Raw genomic sequence first — 26372 nt, forward strand, 5'->3', positions numbered from 1 at the left:
TCTCTCTCTCTCTCTCTCTCTCTCTCTCTCTCTCTCTCTCTCTCTATATATATATATATATATATATATATATATATATATATATATATATTGTGTTCTATTACCCTAAGATGCTTCAATAGACAGAACTTTCTACATTTAAAAAAGGCATGTTAATAAGAGGCCCAAAAGTCACATACTTGCTTTCGAATTGCACTGTAATTCAGATTTTAAAAGTAATCTGAAATGGAATGGAAGCTTATCTATTATTGGCAGTGAAAGAGAATTTCACTTGAGAATTCCTCTGCAAGTATAGAAACCTCTTCAGTAAAGCAAATAGTAAAGCAATTACCCCCTCCTCTCTCCAAGGTCTGTACGTGGAAAGAATGTCAAATGAGGGCAGAGGAGTTCATTCTAGATAATTCAGAATAGGAGTGTCCAACATTGGGCCTGATAGGCACATTTGGTATTTTGAGAGCACATTAGAAGCACTGTGGTTTTTGGTGGTAGGGACTTACTTGCTTAATAAATCTGATGTCCAAACTATTTTTGATGAAAGGAAAAGTATACTCAGATCTCCTTTTTTCATTGTATGTTAAAATGGCCATAGAATACTGGAGAATTCTCTAATATTTTATCCCCACTCACCTGAAATTATTAGTTTGGGGCAGGGCGGAATACAGTAATTGTGTAGGTTAAATCTAACTGGTGTCATAAATCACAGTTGAAGAGGCTAACTACCATAACTGAAATCCTCCATTTCTATTTAGGTGCTGTGAAACTTACAAGCTTAGCATGTGGAAATCAGCACATCTGGGCCTGTGACAGCTGTGGTGGGATTTATTTCCGAGTTGGAACTCAGCCTCTGAATCCAAATTTGATGCTGCCTGCGTGGATAATGATTGAGCCACCCATCCAGGTAAAATAAGCCACTTTTCTTTTAACTTTCAACTAGTTACTTTTCTGTATGTTGTTGACATGAAAGGGTCTTGCATTTTTCCAATTATGGATCTAAAGATATTAAAGAATATTAAAGCTGTGAGCTTAAAAATTCTATTGAATAGGTACACTTTCAGAATGAAATTGGGTTGGAACATTTAGTGTGATATTCTGCTATTCATATACATGTGACTTCCACGTTGACGAACAAAATGCTTCAAGGATGTGAAGTGTGGTTTGTGAGTGCTCTGGTTTACATATGAAAATTTGATGAATTTTTACATTTGTTTTTTAACTAGCCTGGTGATGGGAATGCAACACAGATTGTGACATGACAACTAAGGTTAAATTTCTTGAAGCCTGACCATCAATAATTATTTTCTGTTTAAAACTGCTAATACAGAATACATTCAAGGCAATATAAAACAATGAAAAAGAAAATACCGACCAGACCTGCTGATATAACTGCCGCTGATTAAAGCACTTGAAACATTATCCAGTCCCTGAAGCCTGAGTTTTTCCTAAATGCCTAAATCACCAGTAGCACTGCTTCTCTTTGGCATGACTCCTCATAGTAGCTACAGGGATAATGGCTCCCTCTTCTCTCCTTTTCCCTGCCTCTGGGCCCCTTAGAGCTTTCTCACAGCAAATTCAAGATACATTCTGAAAGCCATTTCAGTCATATGTTCTCTTATGTCATCATTTGCTTCATTCTGCATGGTGTCAGGATCAGCAGCTGCTATTCACTGCAGAGGTAAGCAAATAGAAAAACAGAAGGGAGAGAATATTAATGTCCACTTCGTACCTTGCTCTAGTGATTACCATGCCCCCATACTGAAGAAGGGAAACGAAAGCACAACTTGGTTCATAGTGGTTTTATTTGTTTTATCTTGTTAGCACGTGAGTTGATTCAGTAGCATATAAACCCAATAAATAAATGTTTTTTTCTTGCCAAACAACAATACAAAGCAAATAAAACAAATCTTGGTGAACAAGCAATTGTTTTATTTCCCAGAATTAAAATTTGTTTATATAATAACGCTGGGTGTTATTCCATGCAAATTTGAAAATGCAACATTATCTTGTCTAAATAAACAATGTGCCAAAATTTACTAGCTTTAATCTACTGTTTAACTTGCAAATACTTTATATTTGAACCATTTAGGGTAATTGTAAATGAACCATTAGGATACATTGAAGGTTGATTATTTTTACTGAGATTATGTTGTATCATATTCACAGTGATGGAGATGAAGTGCAGATAGAGTCTAGGATTTCTTTGAAATATGAAGCTCTGCAAGTATAATTTTCCCCATTTGGTGTATTTCCTAACTTACAAATCAATTTGCCAATGAAGTGCTACATTTTCTTTCTCATCTTACATTCCAAAATTATGTTCTGCTGGCCATACTGATACAAATCATAAACCTACAACCTAATGATAGTTGCTTAAATTTTCTCAAGTTTCTTGCCTCTGCTGTGAATCTGGCTTGTAGAATAATTGGTAATTAAATGGGGGCTCATTACTAAAGAATGTGATCTATTCCTTTCATTGGTTCTCTTGGTGGTTATGGGATGGCTCTGGTTTTCTCCCATGTGAAAACAAATATAATATAATATAATATATTTGTTTTCCATCCTGCTTGAATTGTTCATAAATTGAGAACAGTAAATGTCATGCAGAGAGTAACTAGGGTATTGAAAAGTTTTTATGACACTATAAACCCAGTCTGTTTTTCTTAAAATTACAAGCAAGCTGGCTAGTTTCCTTTTGCTTTATGAGAACTCCACATTTTAAAATCACTGGTTATATTTGACTGAAAGTTTTATTTTCTACACTGGCTTTCAAGAATCTCAAAAAATAACCAACTATCTGTGCTAATTTAGTTCCATACCATTTATATAATTCAGCACTATATACTGTAGTTTTGCAGAAATTCTTCTTGGGATTAAATTAAGCTTGTTTTCTTTCTTTCTTTTTAGAAATGCAAGTACTTTATGGCTATAATAGCAGAGGAATTTTTATTTTCTTAATAGTTACTATGTAACAGTTTAGAACCATTGAGTTCTAAATCTAGTCAGTATCATTTGCAAAGAAGGACATCATTATTGATCAATTTATTTTGTGCTTAAAGCACTTCAACCATATATATATATATACACACTTCATATTTTTAAATTAATATAGAGTTCATTAGGGATGTCATTTAAAATGATTTAAACATTAATCAAAATAAAAACTGCTATCATTTTCCCCCTCCTTCCTCTCTCATTCCTTTACTCCCCCCAAAAAAATTAGGAAATAGGAAAACCATTTCTCAATTTAAGTTAACTGATCTTAAAATCCAAAAGGCAATTTGAACAACTTCTGAGTTATTTCAGCAATCTAGATCATGCTATATTACACTGTTCTCTTGAATAGGCACGTTTTTCAAGAGACGCAGAGATTATTTTAATTCAAATTCTAAGTGTCTTTTATCTGTCAGTACTGGCTTAATCAGAAAATGATACAATATTGAATATTACATTTTAGTATTATGTTATGATCTCTACTGCTTTATGAAGGGGTTAATTGGATAGCCTTAAGCAATAGAAGCCTTCATCTTATTATTGCCTAGGGCTATAGTTTTAAACATAATCTCTCATTATTGCAGAAATATAAAATTAACAAACGAATTGATAATTACAATAGTTAAGGCATTAGCCTAGAAGCTGGGAGACCCTAAGGCTCACTTTAGGCACAAAGCCAGTTGGGTGACCCACCCACTCTTAGCCCTTGGAAGGATTTCTATTTGCCAAAAAACTGCAGGGACTTGTCCTAAGGTTAAAAATTTAAACAGAATCTAATTATTGCAGAACTATTATAATTAACAAATGAATTGACAGTTAGAGCCACTGAGATGAAACAACTTCTCTTTGCTGAAAATTAGGGCAGTCCCAGTGTTAAACAAGAGAAAGATGATACTTAATAAAACACTTGTTGCTTTGTTTATGGAGAAGGAATAAATGATGCTGTTTTCAATGTGAGATTTCCCACCCTTCTACATATGTCTCAGTATATGAACATGAAGGCCATGATTTATTTGCATAGGCAAGAAAACCTTAAGCAGGGAAAAAGAAAACTGAAATATGATTTATACTCTGGGAATAAACTTTTAACAGTCTGGAGCCAAATCTCAGAGAAAGCTGAAGTAAACAGGAGTATTTAAGTGAACAGGATTTACAGTATCTTTCACATCTAAGATTTTTAAAGACCTGATGATATTTGTATTCTGTTGTTGAAGCATACCATTGGTATAAACAGTTATTTTCCCACTCCCTCTTAAAATAGCTATGCCTAAAAGAAGCAAATGCACCAGGAAGAACTCACATTTTTAAAAAATCCAAATAAAGTAGAAAAGTTAGATTAACACCTTTATCCCTAGATGGACCTATAAAAAGGTTTTATGATGACATGCATGTGTCATCACATGCATGTGGGAGCACATGTTCAGAGTAAATTTTCCTTAGGGCACCCGAGTTCTACTTTGAAAATGAAGTATGTAAAATGAGATTGCAGGATAAGGTCAATGAGGGGTTATTCTCATTATAGCAGCAATTGGGCAGTACTATCCTGAAAGTATGATGGAGTTGCAAATTGTATTTTTATAAAGTGAAACTTTACTACCTTTATCAGCTGGTTTTTCTCTTACTCATTTTCTCTTCCACTTTATTCCCTACTTACTATATTTATGTATGTCACTAATCTCTGCTATTAATTTTTTATCGGTACAACAATTTTAGCTTGCTTTTCTTTAAAAATAATCCCAAATTGTGTTAATAAAACTAACCAATTAAACCACTGAAAATTTAAAACAATAGAACATTTTGGTTTTTTTTTTTTGTTTGTTTTTATTTTTTTAATTACTAACATTACAAACAACATATACAATACTTCACCCTGTGCTATACATAAGAAAGGAAGATTTGGTTCTTTGGATATATCCTCATGATCGCCAAAATCCACGTTCTCGGGGTACAGGTACCGAAGCATCCAATTTTCCCAGCGCATAGTCCACGAATGGTTTCCAAATTTTCCAGAAAATATCTTCTTTATAGTCACCATTTCTAATTTTAATATCACATGTCATTTTATCGTTTAGAGCTAATTTCCACATTTCACAATACCATTCTTCTATTCTAAAATTCACATCTAATTTCCAATATCTGGCTATTATAATTCTACCCATTATAATCATAATTCTAATCAATTCTTTCTCGTATTTTGTTGGTTCTATTTCCTTAATTATCAACAGTAATATAGTTTCTGGTCTCAATATTATTACTTTCCCCATCATTTCAAATATCATTTCCTCCAATTGTTGCCAAAACTTTTTAACTTTATCACATTTGTACCACATATGTTCATAAGTCCCTAATTCCATATCACATCTCCAACATTGTTTACTAATTTTGTTATCCATCAATGACAATCTTAATGGAGTCAAATACCATTTCCAAACAACCTTATAATTATGCTCTTTAATCTCAATAGAACAATAGAACATTTTGAAACCTACAGCCATAAAACAGGATAAAACAAATTGAAATGTGCTAAGTAATACTGTAGTATAAGTTCTGCCAAAAGTCAATCAATAGATCTTTAATTGTATTAAAAGCTAACTAACTTGGTGCTAGCCATAATTAAATAAAGAAACAATTCCATCATTGGTGTGCTTATATCAAGAATGGCTCTGGTTGCCACATAGCAAACGGATGATAAATGGAAGAACTATGCTGTACAAAGAATCCTACATTTTCCACATTCCCTACCTTTGACCATTAGTAGCTCAGATTCTTGTAGAAAGCTTAAGCTTGCAATAAATCTTTACACTCCTGATATCCCTGGCTTGACACCAGGTACACCAAAATCTCTCTCTCTCCTCTGTTTTCCTCTCCCCCCCCCCCCCCCTCTCTCTCACACACACCTTAATGTTAGGCTTCAGTGTTTTCAGTATTGATATTCATAACATAATAAAATAATGTATGTATAGATTTTTATGCAAATATGTGCTTATTTCAGCAAGGCCATGATTAAATGAAGAACATGTTAAGGGGAGGTAAACAACTTGTAGCTCAGAGCTGTGTATGCACATCAGTTGCAACCCTCCCCCAGCTTCTCAGTAGCAGAATGGTTAATTTTAGTGGGATGCATGTGAGTGGCAGATCTCCCCAAGTAATCCAAAATTGCCCTCTAAAATCTGACTATTTTATTACTGAACGTTGGTGGCACTAATTTTAGCTGTTTAAGTATGGGACTGAAAGAAATGTTTCCCAGGGGGTTACAGTTCCCATTCTTGCTCTTAATGTCCTCAAAACTGGTCCAAAATTACCACATTCCAGTGATCCCATATGCAGAGGAATGCATTGTAGCCTCCATTCAGAAAATTGCTGACGTCTGTTTTGGATGAAGAATGGAAGAATGTTTTGGAAGAATGAAATAATAATGTTATTTCTTTCTACTGAAGAGGAAAAAATTGGAATAGACAGGCACAAGTAGAGAACTGCAAGAAGGAGGCTATATTCTTGGCAGCCTTCAATTGGATGCCTTTTAAACAGTTGAACTTCTGCTCATGTGGCTTTCATCCATGTTTTCAGTTATAAAAGAGAGATTATGTTGTTTTGTGATTAAAAGAAAGGTTTAAATAGGCTGTCTACTTTTCTCCCCCTTTAAAGCTCCTTTGCATTTAAAAAGTAGGGATTAGCTATTTGGAAACATAATTTAAGTGATAATGTAGAATTAATCAGAACTTGAATGTAAGAGTAGCTAGAATAGCAGGTACCACTTAAATCATTCTGCTTTTTAATGTTAGTCCCTTTGTTATCATATACAATAAATAAATAAGGTTTAAGGTATCTTTATGGTTCGCAGCAAATGAAAAATCTGAATGATGATGGTGAATGATAAAGGATACCGGAAGGAGATTTGAATTTGCACTATCAGATCAAGCTATACATTTTATCTCTGCTGGAATATAATTAGAGAGCCAGTTTGGTATAGTGATTAAAGATGCCAGGCTAGAAACTGGGAGAATATGAGTCATGCCTTAGGTATAAAGGTAGCTGGGGACAGTAATTTTGTCTTTCATTCTTGGGAAAAAAGCAAAAAATGGTGTCGGGGTTACCTGTAGACTCTGGAGTCTCAGTTGAATAGAGCTCATGAAAACCTGTGTGCCCTTTTCAGGTTTGCTGTGCAAAACAGTAATGCAGAAACAAAAAGGCAATGGAGACTAATCCAGTCAGAACACTAATGGAACTCTATATACCATTGAAGGCATCATAAATATAATTTCATGAATTAAATGCATAGAACCTTCTAGAACAACTTTCCTAGTTGGTTTTCAGATAAGATGAACAGGCTAATAAAAAGTGTGTTCCATCAATGCTGGACTATTTATTTTCATTTATTTTATTTATTTGAATTTGTATACCGCCCTACTCCCGAAGGACTTAGGGCGGTGAACAGCCAAATAAAATACATATAATACAAATGTTAAAAAAAAACACCATTAAAATACAATTAAATAATTGGCCCAGAAAATGAAATTTTAAAACCCCAAATTTGTTAGACAAATTTTAAATTTAAAAATTTAAAAATTTTTAAAAAACAGTTTAAAAGAAAGGTTAGGCCAGGCCAGCCTGCTGGAAAAGAAATGTTTTGATGGCACGGCGGAAAGCGCGCAGGTCCGGGATCCACCGTATCTCGGGGGGGGAGCTCGTTCCAGATGGCGGGTGCCCCCACAGAGAAAGCTCTCCCCCTGGGGGCCGCCAGTCGACATTGTTTGGCCAACGGCACCCTGAGGAGCCCCTCTCTATGGGAACGTACTGGTCGGTGAGAGGTTACTGGTGGCAGAAGGCGGTCTCGTAGATACCCCGGTCCTAAGCCATGGAGCGCTCTAAAGGTGGTAACCAAAACCTTGAAGTGCACCCGGAAGACCACCGGGAGCCAGTGCAGCTCGCGCAGGAGGGGGGTCACATGGGAGCGCCCCGTCGCTCACATAACCACCCACACAGCCACATTCTGGACCAGCTGGAGCCTCTGGGTGCTCCTCAAGGGGAGCCCCATGTAGAGAGCATTGCAGTAGTCCAGGCGGGAAGTGACAAGGGCATGAGTGACCGTATTTAACGAGTCCCGATCCAGAAAGGGACGCAACTGGCGAATCAGGCGAACCTGATAAAACTATATCAGGAAGATCTCCATAAGTCTAAAAAGATGATTTATACAACAGTATGCATCAAATAATTTGTAAACGCTACAAAATAACATCTTAAAAATAGGGATCAATGGATTTAATAAATTCTGGTAAAAAAACCCAATTTAATCAGTTTCACATAAATGGGCAGTACTAAAAACCTCAGAAAAGGAATTCTAAATTTGGAAAGATTTTGAAGACTGAAGGCACTACTTAAAATTCAAGCAATATCTTTAGAAATAGATAGATAAAAACGTTGGATTGGTAAAATGGAGCAATAGGTAGTCTACATGACTAGATTTAATAATATGTTAAAGGACAGACCTAATTTTATATTAACATTTGATGGATATATTCTTAGTTTCTACAAATGTTATTCACTTACACATTATCCTATGTATTTATTTCACTAACTATGAAATATATTTAATTGCTATATTTTGGGTTGTATTTTATGGCTGTTATTCTCATAAATGTGTGTGTGTGTGTGTGTATACATTTATGAGAATAACAGCCATAAAATACAGCCCAAAATATAGCAGTTAAATATATTTCATAGTTAGTGAAATAAATAAATACATAGGATAATGTGTATATATAAAACATTTGGATTGGGTTAAAAAAGCATCTTAAGTAATATAACTTGCACAAAAATTGTGGTCGGTGTTCTGAACCCTTGATTTCCCTAAACCTAGTTTTATTTTGAACCAGTTAAAAATTTATAATAATTTTCTTGTCTTTTACCATTTGTGCATGCTTATTGGTGGAGGGGTGAAATTGAACTTACTGAAATCTCATTGATATTCAATTCATGGTGAATTATTTCATTACTGAGTAGTGTGTAATGTGACATTGAGATTTTCTTTTTCCAGAATTGACTAATTTGATCAGTGGTTTATCCATTTTTTTTTTTCCTCCCTTCAGTTAGTTTGCCAATTCACAAAATAGGATCTGTAACATCAAACAATATGTTTTACTTTTGTAGGCAGCCGGAGTCCACTTGATCAGGGTGTACTCAAGTCCTAATGATCAGAGTCTGTGGGCCATTGACAACAAATGCAATGTTCATGTGCGCACTGGGATTACAGAGGAGATGCCAGTAGGCACAGATTGGGACCAGGTTCCAGGTAAGATTACTTAACAGCTATATGCTTTGGTTGTAACTTGAGTACAGGTAGTCCTCAACTTATGACCACAATTGAGCCCAACATTTCTGTTAAGTGAGACATTTGTTATGTGAGTTTTACCCCATTTACGACCTTTCTTGCCACAGTTGTTAAGTGAATCCCTGCAGCTGATAAGTTAATAACCTGGTTGTTAAGTGAATCTGGCTTCCCCATTGACTTTGCTTTTCAGAAGGTTGCAAAAGGTGATCACTTGACCGTGGGACACAGCAACAGTCATAAATATGAACCAGTTGCCAAGCATCTGAATTTTGATCACATAATCATACAGATGCTGCAAAGGTGGTAACTGTGAAAAACAGTCATAAGTCACATTTTTTAATGCCGTTGTAACTTTGAATGGTCACTAAATGAACTGTTATAAGTCAAAAACTACCTGTATTGCCAGTGCTTGGACCCATCTTAATTAATTTACTTACATTTTTGTAACACATTTTGATTTTGCAACAAAACCACCTCCCTCTTCCAATATCCTAAATTGTGGCACTCATCACAAGATGTTGTGAGGCCCAGTAGATTAAAAAGGAATAAATGGACTCAAATATTTCATGGAGTGTACATATAGTTCTTAGCTGTGAAGATAAAAAATGTATGAAGCTACCCTTTTTTTGTTTTTATGCTTTGTTTTAATTTATTCTAATGATACGTTTCTTCTGAATAGAGTAGGCATACTATCCATCTCAAAGTTTGTACCTCAAATGTCTTGGCTTTTAGGGCTTCAGGCAAGTGAGTTAGTAATAAGCATGAAGACTGTATGGGCACGTTGTCCAAATGGAGATGTAGCACGCCGATATGGCATCACAGATAAAAATCCTGCAGGTGATTACTGGAAGAAGATTCCAGGAAATGTTTCTTGTTTGGCAGGTGAGTATCTCCCTCCCTCCCTCTCCCTCTCTCCATTAACATGTTATTTGTGGGATTATAGCAGGAATTCTGTTTATTCAGGATGAGAAAGCTGAAATATACTAGCTGTTCTAATCAGTTGGATCTTAATTTCACACAACTCCTTTCTACATCTAGATTTTAAGCCTTAAAAGAAATATTACTTAATTGTTTTTATCTCCATTTGGAATAACAAACTGCCATTGACCTAATTCCTTACTGTAGAACACATGAGCCATTCACTACCAAAACAAATCATGCAAACAGGTATCAGCATACAAAGTGATATCAAGTGAATTCTATTCCAACAACTACTTTGAACTGAATCATTGGACTTTTTCTGTTTTCTGTTTATTTTTTAATTTAGACAAAGTTGGAAAGAAAATGAGACAAAGTTTCTTCCTCCAAATTTAGTTGACAAATTTAATTTATTATTATTGGTTGGTTGCACCCTCAGCCTGATTTTTAGACTGAATTTGGCATTTTTATCCACCTTTCCTGTCCTTCCCAAGGACCTGGGATAGGCAAATGTTGTTGTTTACTGATATTAAAGGTAGCATCACAGAATGTAAGCTTTTCCAAGTACAGCAGCTGCATTTTGTATTTGATTAGTGGAGATTTTGTCAGTTCCAATGGTATCCAAATAGTACTCCATTGTTATTGTTATTGCAAAGGCATTAAATCAATGAAAAAAGTTAATGCTGACCACAAATCCCATTGGTTTCAATGGCCATAATCTTAAATATAATTCAGCCTCACATTTTTCTGGTTGGAGGCAAACTAGATTTCTTGAGTCATTGGTTCTTCTATGTTGTATACTAAAACTAATTTGCTGTTATTGTTTCCCAGTTACACCTCTAGATGAACTATGGGCAATTGGTTCTTCAGGAAATCTCATTCACCGCCTCACAAAGACATTCCAGCATTCTCATAACATGCAGAAACAGAGTGATGCTTCTATATCATTTCACTCTGATGATTTTGAGGATGAGTGGGAAGTGATATAAAATAAATAACAGTAAATAAGCAAGAACACATCCTTGGGAATCCTGTCACTTGGGAAATGCCAAGCTTTTGAAGCCACAAACATTTTGTAACATTACCTTTTTGAGATATAGGAGACTAATTTATACAGTAGTCCTCAAATTGTTTAGTGAAATGTCTTGTTCAGTATATCTCAGGTGAGGCAGGCAATGCAGCTTAAAGAAATTGTGAACTTGTCTTTATTCTAGAAGTTGTACTTTGACCATAATGTATCAATTTAACCTCATTAACAGCAAAATGAATTTGCTGTAGCATGCAAGCTAATGTCTGTACTTTATAGGAAGAATTTCGGTTATATTACATATTTCTCAGCTGCTGAAAAATACTGTTTTGTTTTTATCATGGACATTAATATCTTAGGAGAAAATGGGTATGCCTTTAATAGAAAAGAATAAAATACTATTTTTTTCAGTGGAAAGAGCTGCACAGTTTAGTGCTGAGATTAAAGTTTCATTATCAGAGCTCTACTGAATTTTTTGCTCTGATTAACTTGGCTAAAATCATTAGTTTCCCTTATTCTTTCCTAGCTTTGAGTCTCTTGTGAATTGAGATTATAACTGTCCAAATTCCCAGCCATGTGTACCATTTTGATTGAGAAGTGTGGACATTTTGGTTGTAAGGTATCTTGGAGGGCTTCTTGTTAGGGGAGATTGCCTTACGTGTTTTTCCAAACAATTTAGGCTATTGTTCCACAGATGCCTATGAGAGCTAAACACAATATCATAAGTCATTTCAATAAAATGAGGGTGGCTCTGTGAGTGAGATTCAGTACCACATTTAGCCTGACAGAATTAAGCCTGTGTTCAGAGTAGATTCTGTATTTCCTTTTGTACCATAATTTATAATCAAATCTAAATATAGTACTAAAGAAGCTTATCCCAAAAGAAAGGTTGTAGTACTCATCAGGATTTGCCTTTATAATAGGAAATTTTAGCTACATTAGCTAAATCTTGCGATGTCTTATATTTAAAATGTTTACAGCAAAGATGCTTAAATGTATAATTTACTGATCACTGCAGCTTATGTGTCATAATTATCGAATTTCTTAAGAACACTCTAAAACAAAACATAATCCCAATAGTTTTCATTTATAGTACTTTTTAATATATATGTATATTTATTTGAGACCCGAATATTTGAAGCAACTATTATTGAATCTGCAAATGAGCTAACTGAAGTGATGCTGGATGAACCTGGGTGGAGATAATGAGATTTTTTTTCTTTCTAAAACTGCCTGATACAACACTGTATTAATGGATTTTCCGCATAAGAAGTAATTTTGGCACCATAGACGTACTTATTAGCAGCAGCACTTGTATGATCAATGCTATGTTATTGGTTGATTCTTTTATTTTGGAGTGACCAAGTGGCTACATTTGTTTTATTCTGAGATCTCATCTATTTGAGTCGGCCTCTGAGGGTTTTTGTAGCTGTCCATCTATCCCTAGTTCAATTGACATATTACTTTGGAAGTCCTTTGACAACTGGGATTCCAGTGCCATCACTTCTCTGAAGTCCAGAAATTTTGAGCAAGTGGAGTGGCCCCATGATGCACTTTTGGGCAAATATTCATATTCTAATAATGAAAAAAAAATGACATAGTTGTGTGTGTACCCAAAAATATGTATGAATGTTTGCATGTATTATAAACACAATAACACTTTTTAAAATGGGCCCCTTTCATTAATTACTTAGTTTACGAATTTGTTTATATGGTGCATAATAGTGTGATTGGCTTGATTCATAATTATGAATTGGTGTTGACAGCTCTTCTAAACCCAATGAGTTCTTTTGTATCTTCTAACAGTCTGAAATGTTTACCATTATAGTTTCACTTCCATAGACTTGTGGTTTTTTTCCCCATTAAACTTTCAGATAAGTGCAATAAACTAGATTTTTTTCTTAAAAAGTGTTTTTGTTTTGATATTTAATTTTGGTATATTTATTTATGAAATATATAGGCTGCCCCAATCTATTATGCCTCTGAGTAAAACTATCCTAAATTGGTTTTATGGAGCTATATAATAAACATTTTGATAAAATTAATGAAACATCCAAGAAAACTTTACAGTTTCTTTTTCTAGGTCCCAAAGATCCAGGTTTTGAGCTATTGAACTATTTGGTTGGAAACAGTGTCTGAAGACTTATTTCTCATATTTTGAGGCATTATTTATTTCATCAAATACTCAGTTCTACTTGAGTATTTGATACCACGATCAACTTTGTATTTGTATATTTATGCAACTATGTGTATGATTTTTAGGTAATAGAGGGGGTTGAGACCGGTCTTTACATTGTCGTAAACAGCGATGGCTAACCTTTTCAGGACCAAGTGCCCAAAGCGCCCAAACCCCCAAAATACAATGCACGTGCATCCCCTGTGTGTGGCCCGTCTTCCGTGCATGTCCCCACATGCGCCCTGGCCCATGCATGCACAGCAGAGACCCAAAGACCAGCTGGCTGGTGGGAGGCACGCACACATGCATAGCAGAGCTGAGCTGGGGTGACAGCTTGCTGCCCACAGAGAGGGCGCTGTGTGCCACCTCTGGCACACATGCCATAGATTCGCCATCACTGTTGTAAAGCACCCAGAGTCATTTGTTTGAGGCAGTTAACAAAATAAATGTTCAGTTCTCATAAGGAGCTATATTGACTCAGGTATTCAATCAAAGAGATAACAATCATGTCTGGATTTGAAAGGTCTTTGAAAACATACTCGTGGATTTATAGAAATGAATCATGTCTTGATCAAAATCTCTACCAAATTCAGAAAAAAAGATTACTGGTTATCGGGATGATAGATGCTACAAGATTATTGCCATTTAAATTATTTACTCATGTCATACATTTGTTCAGGAATTCAAGATCGCATACACAATTTCCCCCCCCCAAGAACAATCCAGTGAGGTAGATTGGGCTGAGAGTGACTGAGCCAAAGTTGGCATATGAAATTTCATGGCTGATGGTGGATTTGAATTTGAGTTTCTCTTGAATTCTGCACCTTAATTACTACACCATATTTTAGCCTCCAGCAATCCATGGTCACACATATAGCAATAGCAATAGCACTTAGACTTATATACCACTTCATAGTGCTTTACAGCCCTCTCTAAGTGGTTTACAGAGTCAGCATCTTGCCCCCAACAATCTGGGTCCTCATTTTACCCACCTTGGAAGGATGGAAGGCTGAGTCAACCTTGAGCCTGATGAGATTTGATCTGCCAAACTGCTGGCAGTCAGTGATCAGTGCAGAAGTAGCCTGCAGTACTGCACTCTAACCACTGCGCCACCGCGGCTCTATATGCACTGCATATAGAAATGCAGAAAATGAAACATTATTATTAACTCTCTTCAAGAACAAAATTCACCCCAAGAGCAAAGACTGCAATTCTGTGCAAGTATGCAATTCTCCAGGAGATTGCTGAGAAGGTATGAGTAATAGCAAATAAATTGAGGCTACTCTTGCATTGAACAGTTTAATGAGGAACACAGAATTCAAAGAAAAGAACCTAATGATTCCAACCATGAACCAAATTAGTGAGATTATCATCGTTTGGGGATACTTTGTAGCTTTAGGATTAGGAACAGTGGATTCTGAATTGTATCAGCAAATTTTACAGGAGAATGCAGAATATCTGTGAACTGTTAAAGCAGTGTGGGTCATGTAACACAACAATGGCTGAACAAAATTTACATCTTGGAATGACTGAGGCAAAATCCTGATCTTTCCTCTACTGAAATGTTATGGTATGATTTGAAGGCAGTTCAGGCAAGACAGCCCCAAAACGTGAGCTGAAGCTGTTCACTAAAGAGAAATGATCAAATTATCTGCAGGAATGATCAGGAGAACACTTGGTTGAAATTATTCCTGCCATTGGTTACTAAAATTAAAGCTTCCAAAAAAGATAGTAAAATGTACAATAAATACATGACATGGTACGCTGTTTACAGTAATGTTGATCTTTTTGTTAACAAGACCCAGAGGGATGTGACAACATTGTAGGTTGTAATATTTTACAGTTACATACAGTTCTAAAAGATTCAAAACCACACCACTGAAGATGTAAATCCTAAAATGTTGGACTGTTAACTTAGATCGGCTAAACACAAGACTGGCCAGAATTCCGTATAAAGTAAGGACACAAGTTTTATAATTCTAAGCAATATAAAATTTTACACAGCTGATTTGAAATATTACACAAAACATGGTAGATGGAAGCATGATTGGATGCTGTTGTACATAAAAGTTTAAGCGCAATTTTAGATTTTTCAACATCCTCCCACATTTCAACACAATAATCCCCATGAATGTAGGAAACTCATACTCCAGAAAAAAGTGTATGCTCTTCAATGTTAAATGTTTTTTTTTAATGGGCAAAACTTCAACATTATGATTCTCTTTACAATCTAAAATAAATAAAGCTAATTCTATACTATTTAAATAGTATTCTATTTGTAGAACAATTGTAAAAAAGCAAAATATCTCTTGAGATATAGCCACAACGGGGAAACATTGGCTGTTTTCTACAATAGGGACAATAGATGACCTCACACATCTCCTCAATTCAACTTATGTATGATTCTACCTACAGTATATTACTTTGCAAAGCAATTTTGGCTTTCCATTATATTACCAATTCAATTACAGTACCACATCAAGAATAATTGCCCTTTTAAGTGAACTTCAAATAAGATTCTTCTTCAGTGAGAATTTACTGGTGCATATCTTTTGAAATTGCTTTGGCTATAGAATTTTCTACTATAGAAAAAAAAAAGATCTCTTCACCACATTTTATTACTGTTGAAAGATATAACCACTGATATTTTAATATCAATTCATGAAACCCTTAGAAAAAGTATGCAATGGACTAATGGATTAAATGGCTTTTCCATGGTCTGAAGCAGGAGTGGAAAATGTTGCACTTTTTTTTTTCTCTGCAGACTGTCTGCACAAATGGGTAGTTTTTTCAAACTTTGAGGTGTAGCCAGTCATGGCACAGTGATACAAGACAAAGTGAGGAGAAAAAATCACCATAATGAGAACTTACTTGAAAGTAGATATAATGGATAGAATTTACCACAAAGTTATAACAGATATTGGATTGGAGAAGGAAGCCCCAATATAATTATACTTAATTTTTATAAGAGATGTTTTGAGAATATTGGGAGCATTCATTAACTTACTTGGAAATTTTATTTTTTCATCTTAAACACGTAAATCCGGGATATTAACAATGCATAAAAACATATTAATCTAAAAATAAAATAATACAGAATTCAATCTTACTATAACTGAGGCACCTTAAAAAAGCTCCAGCACCAACACACATACCAAGCTCCACTAATGTCCTGTCCTTAATGTCTGAAGAAAGAGCTGTGTTTTATGGCCTTCCTGAAGCCCAATAAAGATCTCAGGAGGGAGATCTCAAGGGCAATGGCAGCCCTTCCAATCGCAGGTCACATGAAGAGAAATACAAAAAGAAAAAAAAATTAGAAGTTCAGATTCCCCTTGGTATTAGGCCATTGCAAATGAAAAGAAGTACTTCAGATCTTGGGCTAGCAGAGATGGCTGTGGCAGATAGCCTTCTTTTAGTCTTCTACAGGAACTTCCTTACATTTTCTGAATCATCAAAACCATACCAACCTAAATCCATATATGAGGAGCTAGACGAGAGGGAGAGAAAATTGAAATCTTAGATTATATTTCACCAAGAGTACCAAGTGGTGCCTTCAGCTATCTAAGTGTTCAACCTTTGAATGATGCCATATTTATTTATTTTAAAAATATAAATGCAGCCTATTTCCTTTAACATACCGGTATTCATAAGATTTTGCTGAGTCTGCAATTAATCTTTTTTTTTTCTTGCTATGTAGAGGTAAGGCAATCTCTTTGGGTCCAAAGACCTTGTGACATGGGTAGCAAATAAATTTAATTAAAAACAAAAGCAAATAAATGTTGAACTAGCTCTGGTAGGTATAGCAGGAACCCCATATGAGCAATAGCTAGAGTGCAGCTCATAAACACATACACGTTCTTAATTCAGACACTGATTTACTGACCTGAATTGGGTAGTTTCACATAATACCCTGACCCATAATATAAGCTAATTGGGAGTGGTCTTTTAGCACGTGGGCCACAAATTAGATGGCCACATTTTTGCCTGCAGACTGAGTTACTTTCTCCACCTCTTTGATATAGAACATGATCTGTGATGCATATGGAAACGAGAAAAAATGGTTGTCTTCATAAGCCTATGTACTCTTATCTAACAGTCACCCTTACCATGTGCACTTGGGTTTACTTCCAAATAAACATGCATCAGACTGTTCTGTGAGATTTCTCTGATCAGGTAACAGTCCTAATTGCTAGTGTTGCATTTACCATGGTTAAAGAAGAATAGAAAAAAGATGGGCAAACACATCTCACTGATGCAAGGCATCACGGCTATGCTATGAAATGTGTAAGGTTTTCAATTTCTTTTGTTTGGATCTGGCAACTTCACCAGTGCTTTCTACAAACAAGGTTCCTGATGAGATCCCCCTTGAATACTGTGTTGAAGTGCCTTTCTTCCATTATAATAAGAGTCCTCATTGAAAGAAAATGGAAGCAAGACTTCTTAGTCATCACTTATACTTTTTGATTGCTTCCTGACAATTAGTACTCTTTCTTTCAAATGCCAGCTGAGATTGGTCCTTTGGAGCTTATTGAGACAAAACCCACCAAAGAGAAAAAGCAGAGCCTCCCCTTTCTTTCTCTCATATAGCAACATGGCACAAGATTTTGTAGGTATCTGGGCAACTGTTTCTAATGCTTTGGTGCCAAAGTGGGAGGCAAGGAAAGACTTTTTTGACTGCTGAACAAAAGGCCACCAATTACATACTTAAGATTTCTCACAGCTGTTGCGCTATTGCCTCCTACCCAGCAGAAATCTGCAGAATTCAAAATAAGGTTGTGGTGCCACGAACAAGAATGCCACCCTTGCATCTTGAATCCCTGCCAGAAAAATCTCTATTGATGCACCCTAAATAGCTTGCTTAATGGTGAACCTGGTTATGAAAGCACAAATTGCAAAATTAAATACCTGTTAAAATGCTGGCATAACTTCCGACTGATAAAAAAAACCTTGAAAGTTACATTTTCTCCAAGGGCTGACAATCTCTACAGCCTGTTTTCAAGACTGTGATTCAGCCTTGCAATATATTGAGGTTCAGGATGAGGATCAACAAAAGCTATTGCATGTAACCAGAGAGGTGGTTTTTTTTTTTTTTAAAAGAAAATTGATTCTGTTGAAATTCTGCTCAATTTTTGTCCTACCAGGTACTTCTCAAAAAAGAAGCCTAGATCCAGAGGAATCATGAAGAGCTTTATTACTGGGATGCTCCCCCTAAATTACCCAATCCCTCATTATTCTGCCTTCCTGTATCTTAGCTTTCAATTTAAAAAGCAACACTGAATTCCAAGGAAAGTTCAGATTTGTCTTTAGGAATACCATTTTGCTGCCTGAAGATCTACTTGAGAGGATACAGTGTTGAATGGGGGCAAGAAAACAGCTGCAAAGATTAATCAACTTGATAATGATTTGACAAGGAATCTAAAAAAGCTCATGGATTCTTAGGGGTCTTTGCCAAATGAATTTTTTTGGTGTATTATTATGTTTGCATAAAATACTTCATTTATTTGTTGTGTACTTAACCTAGTTTTCTGGCCCTGACTTACGAAGAAATCTATAACTATAACTGCGCAAGATGGATTCACATGATATGCTAGGCTGCAATGAGATTGGCTAATATATGGTACTGTTTTTGTGTGAGCTCAGCTGATCAAATATAGGTTGTGGACAGTACACAAACTAATTGTGAGTTTTGTCATAAGGTTGTTGGAAACACAGTGTTGCAATTCTTCAGGTGAATTGTGAAAAATTGGCAATGGTATCTGAATCTTTCTTGTTTAAAAGAGGCAACAACCAGTTGTTTTTCTTTTTCATTTGTGAAATGGAGGCAGCTTAGCATAGTCAGGAATAGACTTGTGTGAAAGCCGTATGACTAATGTTGGTACTGAAAAGCCACCTTGCTACCAACAATATCCAAACTGTGATGAACACAGCAGGGAAGAATTATGAAAACTGATATCATATATCCCCCTCAGACCCCCCCTTCTCCAGGCTAAATACATTCAGTGCCTCCAGCTGTTCTTCATAAATTTTTCCTTCCAGATTCCATATCATGTTGGTTGCCCTCCTCCATAATGTTCCAGTTGGTCTATTTCTTCTAAACTGGTAACCACACTAGATGTAATGTTGTGTGGCCTGACCAATGAAGAATGTAGAGTAGAATGATTACTTCTCTTGAGATATATAATCTCTTTAATATAATCTCTTTAATATATAAATCTACAAATTTGTAGATGACAATCTTTGTGTCATCTACAAATTTGATAAGCCTATTATTTAACCCTTCATTCAAGTATTTATAAATATATTAAACAGTGCAGGGCCTAGAATGGCCTCTTGCAGTATACCACTCATCCAGACTGTTGTAGAGCCACTGAGGTACATTTATTTATTGAGTACAATTGTTCAGCAAACTTTATATCCATTTAACAGTAGCACACCTGTGATCAATTAAACTTTCAAAAATTGAGATCAAGTTGGTTAACCATGACTTCTGCCAAATACATGCTCCCCAAAAGATTGCTTAATGATATGTTTCAGAGTTTTCCTCCCACTATCAATAGCAAGGTCTTGTGACTATTAAGTCCTCTTTTCTTCCTTTTCTGGAGACAAGAATAATATTTCCCCTTCTCCAGTCTTCTGGCACTAGACTTGTCTCAAATTTCACTGAAGGGGGCAATTTGTATTCCCAAACTGGCTGGCATTGAAAGTGTGACCAATCACAACAGAATTGGAGCAAATACAAAACGATGAATTTCTAGTCCTCCAGAATATTTCCTACCATTACAAATGATCCTCCCTCCCTCCCTCCTTCCTATACTTTGAAAGAAAGCATTGGAATGCAGCCATCCATCATTTTTATTTTTAAAGAACATCTGTACAACCAGTTCAGGGCCTAAAGGTTTTTACAGAAATAAAAGTAATGGAGGAGAGTATGTTTTGTTCTGCAATTTGCTAGTTTTCTATTTTATTTTTTTAACTGAAAGAATCTTTAAAAATCAGAAAGGAGCCTGATGCCCAAAAAACCTATCAAAACATTAGTGACTGGGTTACCCATCTGCAATAAAGGCTAAAGCAGATAGGAAGTTGGTAGGTCCATTTGTTTAAAATCTTTGTTTGCTCCAAATATGAGCTCAGACTTCAAGACCCTTTTCATATACTCTTTGGGGTATTGTGCATCCTTCCCTAATATGAGGTCCTCCATATATTTAGAATGTTTCAAAGTTGGTCATGCTGCCTCAGGACTCCAAGAGTTGACATTTAATATACCTAGGGACTATTAAATTGAGGTAGGCTGATTTAATATAAGAAAATTAATTATTTCCTGTTTATTGCCTTCAAGTCTGTATATTGCATGGACCTGGATTTTTTTTTAAGTCAAGCTTTATACAAATGTTGCATTATTAGAGTTATAATTCTCATTGTCTGCTCAGAAATTGAATAGAAGGCAACGCGAAAGACTTAACAAACTCTGCACCTGATACAGAACCGTCTGCTGAAATCCTCCATGCAATTTGGTCATGATTGCTGGATGATGAATGAAAAACACTATGTTGTCCTTGCAACTCTTTTCCTAATATCTTAATATCTAATCTTTATCTTGATGGTTCTATATAAAAGTTTACTTTTTTTCTGCTTGAAGCCTGAAAGGAAAATGTGTGTTTATGCCCATGATGGAATCCAGTCTGTTCCCCTTTAGTCTGGCTCAGGGGTCTGCAACCTTAAATACTCAAAGAGTCATTTGGCTCCGTTTCCCACAGAAAAGAAAACACTAGGAGCCATAAAAACTGGGTGGGCGTGGCCAACTTGATGTCACTCACTTCCACCAGTCACATGATCCCCCTAGCCACGCCTACCCAGCCGGTCATTAGGGCAGAGAACCAATTGTTAAAAAACACTGGGAACCACAAAATTCTTTTGACATATCTCTCTCTCCCTCCCTCTCTCCCTGTATCTCTCTATGTCTCTCTCTCTCCCACTCTCTCTGTCTCTGCCCTGGTCGCTTCTCCCATCCCCTGTGGTCATCCTTACCTTCTCAAGTCAGGCAAGGAGTGACTGGGAGGGAAGGGCGAGGGGCAGGGTCAGCCAGTGGTGAGATCACCTGATAGGGAGCCACAGCAGAGGACCCAAAGAGCCGCTTGCGGCTCCGGAGCCGCAGGTTGCTGACCCCTGGTCTGGCTGATGATAACAATCCCATGCTGTTTTATAAAGTGTGGCAGCACCTTTGCAGTAGCCATTCATTGGCTTTTTAAATGTTCCACTGCAGAACATTGCAGAAATGCCTTCACAGCGATGACGTTTGTAATGACATGTACTGATTTTGATGAAAGACCTTTCCTGGGCATGTTTTCAAATCTTAAGAAACAAAAGAGCTCCTTGTGTGGTAACACACAAAAAAACCCTAAACAGTAGGCTTCTTGTTCCATACGGTACTTTTTTTTCTTTTTTTCAAATAATGGTTTATCCAAATGTATTAACAAAAAGTTTGAAAATTGGTTCTGTCTCTGATGCAGCTATGATTTAAATCACCTATGGTACAACAGTAATTTGTTACTTCCAAACCAGGTTACATAGGAAATATGGATAAAAATTACCAAAGGAGGTTGGCTTTAAAGCAAAGGCTGTTGGCTTATGTATGTTTGTTGAAGTATAAAAATGCAAATGGAGGAAACCCACCCCATGCCACAGCTTGATACTGGGTAGCGGAAGGATGTTGAGTGTTCAGATGAAAAGTGGGAAACACAATGTTTGGAGAAATAGTATGGGATAATGTTGAGAAGGATGGAAGGCAAGCATTTTGTTGCAGATTACATTTATTTTCAAGTGGTTTGACATATTTAAATATGTTTACAGCCATTTTTCAAGGGTACCTTCTGTGCAACTCCTTCCAGAAGGGACAGATAAGTTTCTCTTTTGTCTCCTTTTCATTTAGGGAATGCCAATACTAAATTGGCATAAAAATGAAGAGAGTTATATAAGCAACCCCCAAAAGGCACTCAAAGGTACTTTGAGACAAGTATTCAGTTACAGAGAAGACAGAGGAAAGATATATTGTAAGTCGGGGTCACCAACCTTTTAGACCTCAGGGACCACTAAATTCATAATTTTAAATCTCACGGACCACTAATATGAATTTTTTAAAAAAGATAAATAGTATTTAGTGCAATATAAAAATGCAAATAATGTTTCTGAGGACCACCAAAATTTTCTCGCGGACCACCAGTGGTCCATGGACCACTGGTTGGTGACCACTGCTGTAAGTTACCAACATGGATCATTATAGTTAAATGCTGGTGACAGCAATCAGAGTTGTTTTAGCAGGGAGCTGCTGGACTTTTTGGCATATGTGGTGGTTGTGGTAGAGAATAATGGGAGAAGGACGAGTAGTGTAACCTGCTCTGAGCTCCTAAATAAAAGGAGGATGTAAATGAAATAAACAAGACATCAAATAAGTGGACACCAACCTTCAGAGCAGTGGTGAAATCCATTTTTTTTTACTACCGGTTCTGTGGGCATGGCGTGTGATGTGTGATGTGGCTTGGTGGGTGTGGCTTGGTGGGCATAGCAGGGGAAGGATACTGCAAAATCTCCATTCCCACTCCACTCTGGGGCCAGCTAGAGGTGCCATTTGCCTGTTCTCCGAACTAATCAAAATTTCCTCTATCGGTTCTCCAGAACCTGTCAGAACCTGCTGGATTTCATCCCTGCTTCAGAGTCCCCAACTCTTGAAAGAAATTGTTCCAAGAATGACAGGTCCTGTTACAAAGTGCTATTGGATGAATTTCTCAAATAAATGCTGAGGTAGGTTTATAGGCACAGTGGCGGTTTCACTTAACAAGGAATATCTGTAGTTATTGCTGGATCAGGTCAAGTCTTAATCTACCATTTTACTTCTCACACTGGACATCATAATATATACAGTATGTCCTTTTCTACGAGGCATTTTCAGGAGCTCAACTTTTTTTTAACAAAAATCTCTTTCCAGTCGGCCAAATCTCAAACTCAAAATTTTTATTATTATTTTGTTTTTATTTAGTTTTGACATTCATGCCAAATGAGTCCTAGATTACAATTTGGGCATCATTAGATAAGGCTAAAATCTGGTTGCCTAGCTGTGGCTGGTTATGTTGGGCAAACAGTCTCTTATTGTAACTTCTCAAGGGTCTGCTGGCCCTTCAGGACAGGCAGAAAAATAAGACTTTTTATCAAACTTCTGGTGAACCACTACTCCATGTTCAAGGGAGACCTGTTTCTGAAAATCGCAGAAAGAAAATTAAGAACCCGAGCATTCAGGAAACATTCTCATTTATCCTTCCAGTCCATGGAAGAAGACTGGGAAAAGGTAAGACTACTATAATCCAGTGATCATGATGGAAAAGATGTTGATTATCCTTGTCTGATGTATCAAGATAATTAATCACTAGAATATGGATTGCACTTCACAAGGACAGGTGTGTTTGGCATCTTTACATGTTTTGGCCAAACAAAACATGTAAAGATTGATTAGAGAGCACCCTTTCTCGCTCATTGTAAATTAAGAGCACCTTTTCTTGCACCCTTATTCAAGTGAATAAATTTGAAATGCTGTAGAGAGCATTTTGGTTAATTGCTGACTAAGAGTTAAGTATCTGGAAAGCTGAAACTGTATCCTAATGTGAAGCTTGACAGAGAGAATGTTTATCAAACTTGCAGATGATAATAGGTGGGATGGCTAACACCCTAGAAGAAAGAAAGAAAATTCAACATGATTTTGATAGGTTATTGCAATTACAGTTAGAAGATAGATATTAATATTAACTTATCAGTTAATACTATAGTATAGAATATAATTTAAGACACAAGGTCAGATTTCTTCACTTACAAAAATCAATTGTACAAGTGTAGAATGGGAATATCTGGCTTGATGATGCTATTCGAGAAAAGTGTCTTGGCTGCCAAGAAGGCAGATGCAATATTAGGTTGTATCAATACTGTTTTGCTTTGGTTGAAAGTCACCTTGAGTATGATGCTAAATTCTAACCATTGCACTTTAAGAGGGAATCAGAAATGGAACAATTCGGAAAAGGGCTACAAAGATGCCCAAAGGATTAGAAATTAAACCTGAGATGACAGATTGAAGGAGCAGGGAAAATTTAGCTTTGAGGAAAGTTGATTGAGCTGGGCTATGATAGGACTTCTCAAATATCTGTAAGGATTTATACAGAAGAAGGTCTAACTCTAGACCTGTTCTTCAACATTTTGTCACACATGGAATAGTAGACTTAATAGCAATGGCATTTAGATTTATATACCGCTTCACAGCCCTCTCTAAGTGGTTTACAGACTTTGCATATTGCGCCCAACAATCTGACCATCTTGGAAGGATAGAAGGCTGAGGGGGTCAACCTTGAATCGCACAGAATCGAACTCCTGGAGTGAGCAGTGAGTTAGCCTGCAGTACTACATTCTAACCACTGCGCTACCACAGCTCTTAAATCTTAAATTTCCTATCTTAAATGATAGGAAAGCAGATTTCTTCAACTGAATATTGTACATATGTGCATGTGTGGGATAATTCAAATTATAAAAGAAATGTAACAGTGCAATAAAATACCCAGACAGGGGGTGGACTAGTTATATTGGTTACATTCAGGCAGGTGCTACACAGCCATGTATCTGGGGTGCAGAGAGAAGCCCGAAAGTGATGGCCTAAATGCACCCGTCCAATTCTAGATATCTAACCTAAGCAGAAAGGAATGCGATGGCTCAGTGGCTAAGACACTGAGCTTGTTGATCGAAAGGTCGGCAGTTCAGCGGTTTGAATCCCTAGTGCTGCGTAATGGGGTGAGCTCCCGTTATTTGTCCCAATTTCTGCCAACCTAGCAGTTCGAAAGCACATAAAAAATGCAAGTAGAAAAATAGGGACCACCTTTGGTGGGAAGGTAACAGCGTTCTGTGCGCCTTTGGCATTTAGTCATGCCGGCCACATGACCAGAGAGATGTCTTCGGACAGCGTTGGCTCTTCGGCTTTGAAACAGAGATGAGTACCGCCTCCTAGAGTCGGGAATGACTAGCATATATGTGCGAGGGGAACCTTTACCTTTACCTTTTAACCTAAGCAGGACAACAGATTCTGAGCGAAAGCAGGGGCTCTCCTCCAACTCCACTACCCGTATTCCATTCTGCTTCTTTCCCTTAGAGGTCAGAATTGCATGTCTCCTATTCTCAGTATTGATTCCTTTCTTTAATACCCTAGCTTTTCTCCAGGAGCTCAGAGTTATGTATATCAGGATCTCCTCTCTTTTTATCCCTACCAGTCATAGATTGGGCTGACTGAGAGTAGGCTAAAATGGTCTAATAAACGATTAAGAGCTTAGGCTTGTGTCTTCACAGCCCAGGTCTCATCATCATAACCACCACGATTTAGTGGCACAGAGCCACCAGGTTCTGTGCCACTAAAGTAAAGGACTGAAGTAAAATAGTTTTTGCATTTCAGCCAACAACTGTGTATGGAGGGGAGAGACTCAGTCTAATCCCTCTGGACTAACCCTGCATCAATTTGGTAGATGAGTCTGGGTGATTGTGAGTGCACAATTAGACCCTCTTTTGCATCTATCTCATCCAAAACACTTTTTGTCCTTCTTGACCATTTTGTGATGAGATATGGAACCCATCCATAAGAATAACCAGATGTGTACCAGTGGTGGGTTGCCCCCGGTTCGTACCGGTTCTATAGAACTGGTAGTAAAACCGGCGGGAGGCCCTGCCCACTGACCCCGATGTCATGAAAATGCTTCCGTGCTTGCGCAGAACAGCACACACGCGAGTGAGCGAAGCTCATGCACGCGCGCAGCCCCATTGCAAACCGGTAGTAAAGGTAAGTAGAACCCACCCCTGATGTGTACCGTATTCAGTGTTCAGTGGGCTAATGTTTACAGCCCCATGTTCTCAACAAAGTTCAT

At 36.8% G+C, this 26372-nt stretch overlaps 1 protein-coding gene across 1 annotated transcript in view; it reads left to right on the forward strand.

Moving 5' to 3' along the window:
- Nucleotides 1-13169, forward strand: part of TECPR2 (tectonin beta-propeller repeat containing 2) — a 38553-nt gene extending 25384 nt beyond the window's left edge. Inside the window, exons 14-17 of the mRNA XM_070942057.1 lie at nt 750-898; nt 9136-9277; nt 10049-10198; nt 11066-13169. Of these exons, the coding sequence (XP_070798158.1) occupies nt 750-898; nt 9136-9277; nt 10049-10198; nt 11066-11223 (599 nt within the window). The 3' untranslated portion in view covers nt 11224-13169. The remainder of the gene's footprint in view (nt 1-749; nt 899-9135; nt 9278-10048; nt 10199-11065) is intronic.
- The last annotated feature ends 13203 nt before the right edge of the window (nt 13170-26372 follow it).

Source organism: Pituophis catenifer, unplaced genomic scaffold (assembly GCF_029215685.1).
Source record: "Pituophis catenifer annectens isolate HBS135680 unplaced genomic scaffold, rPitCat1.0.hap2 SCAF_1, whole genome shotgun sequence".
Lineage (NCBI taxonomy): Eukaryota > Metazoa > Chordata > Lepidosauria > Squamata > Colubridae > Pituophis > Pituophis catenifer.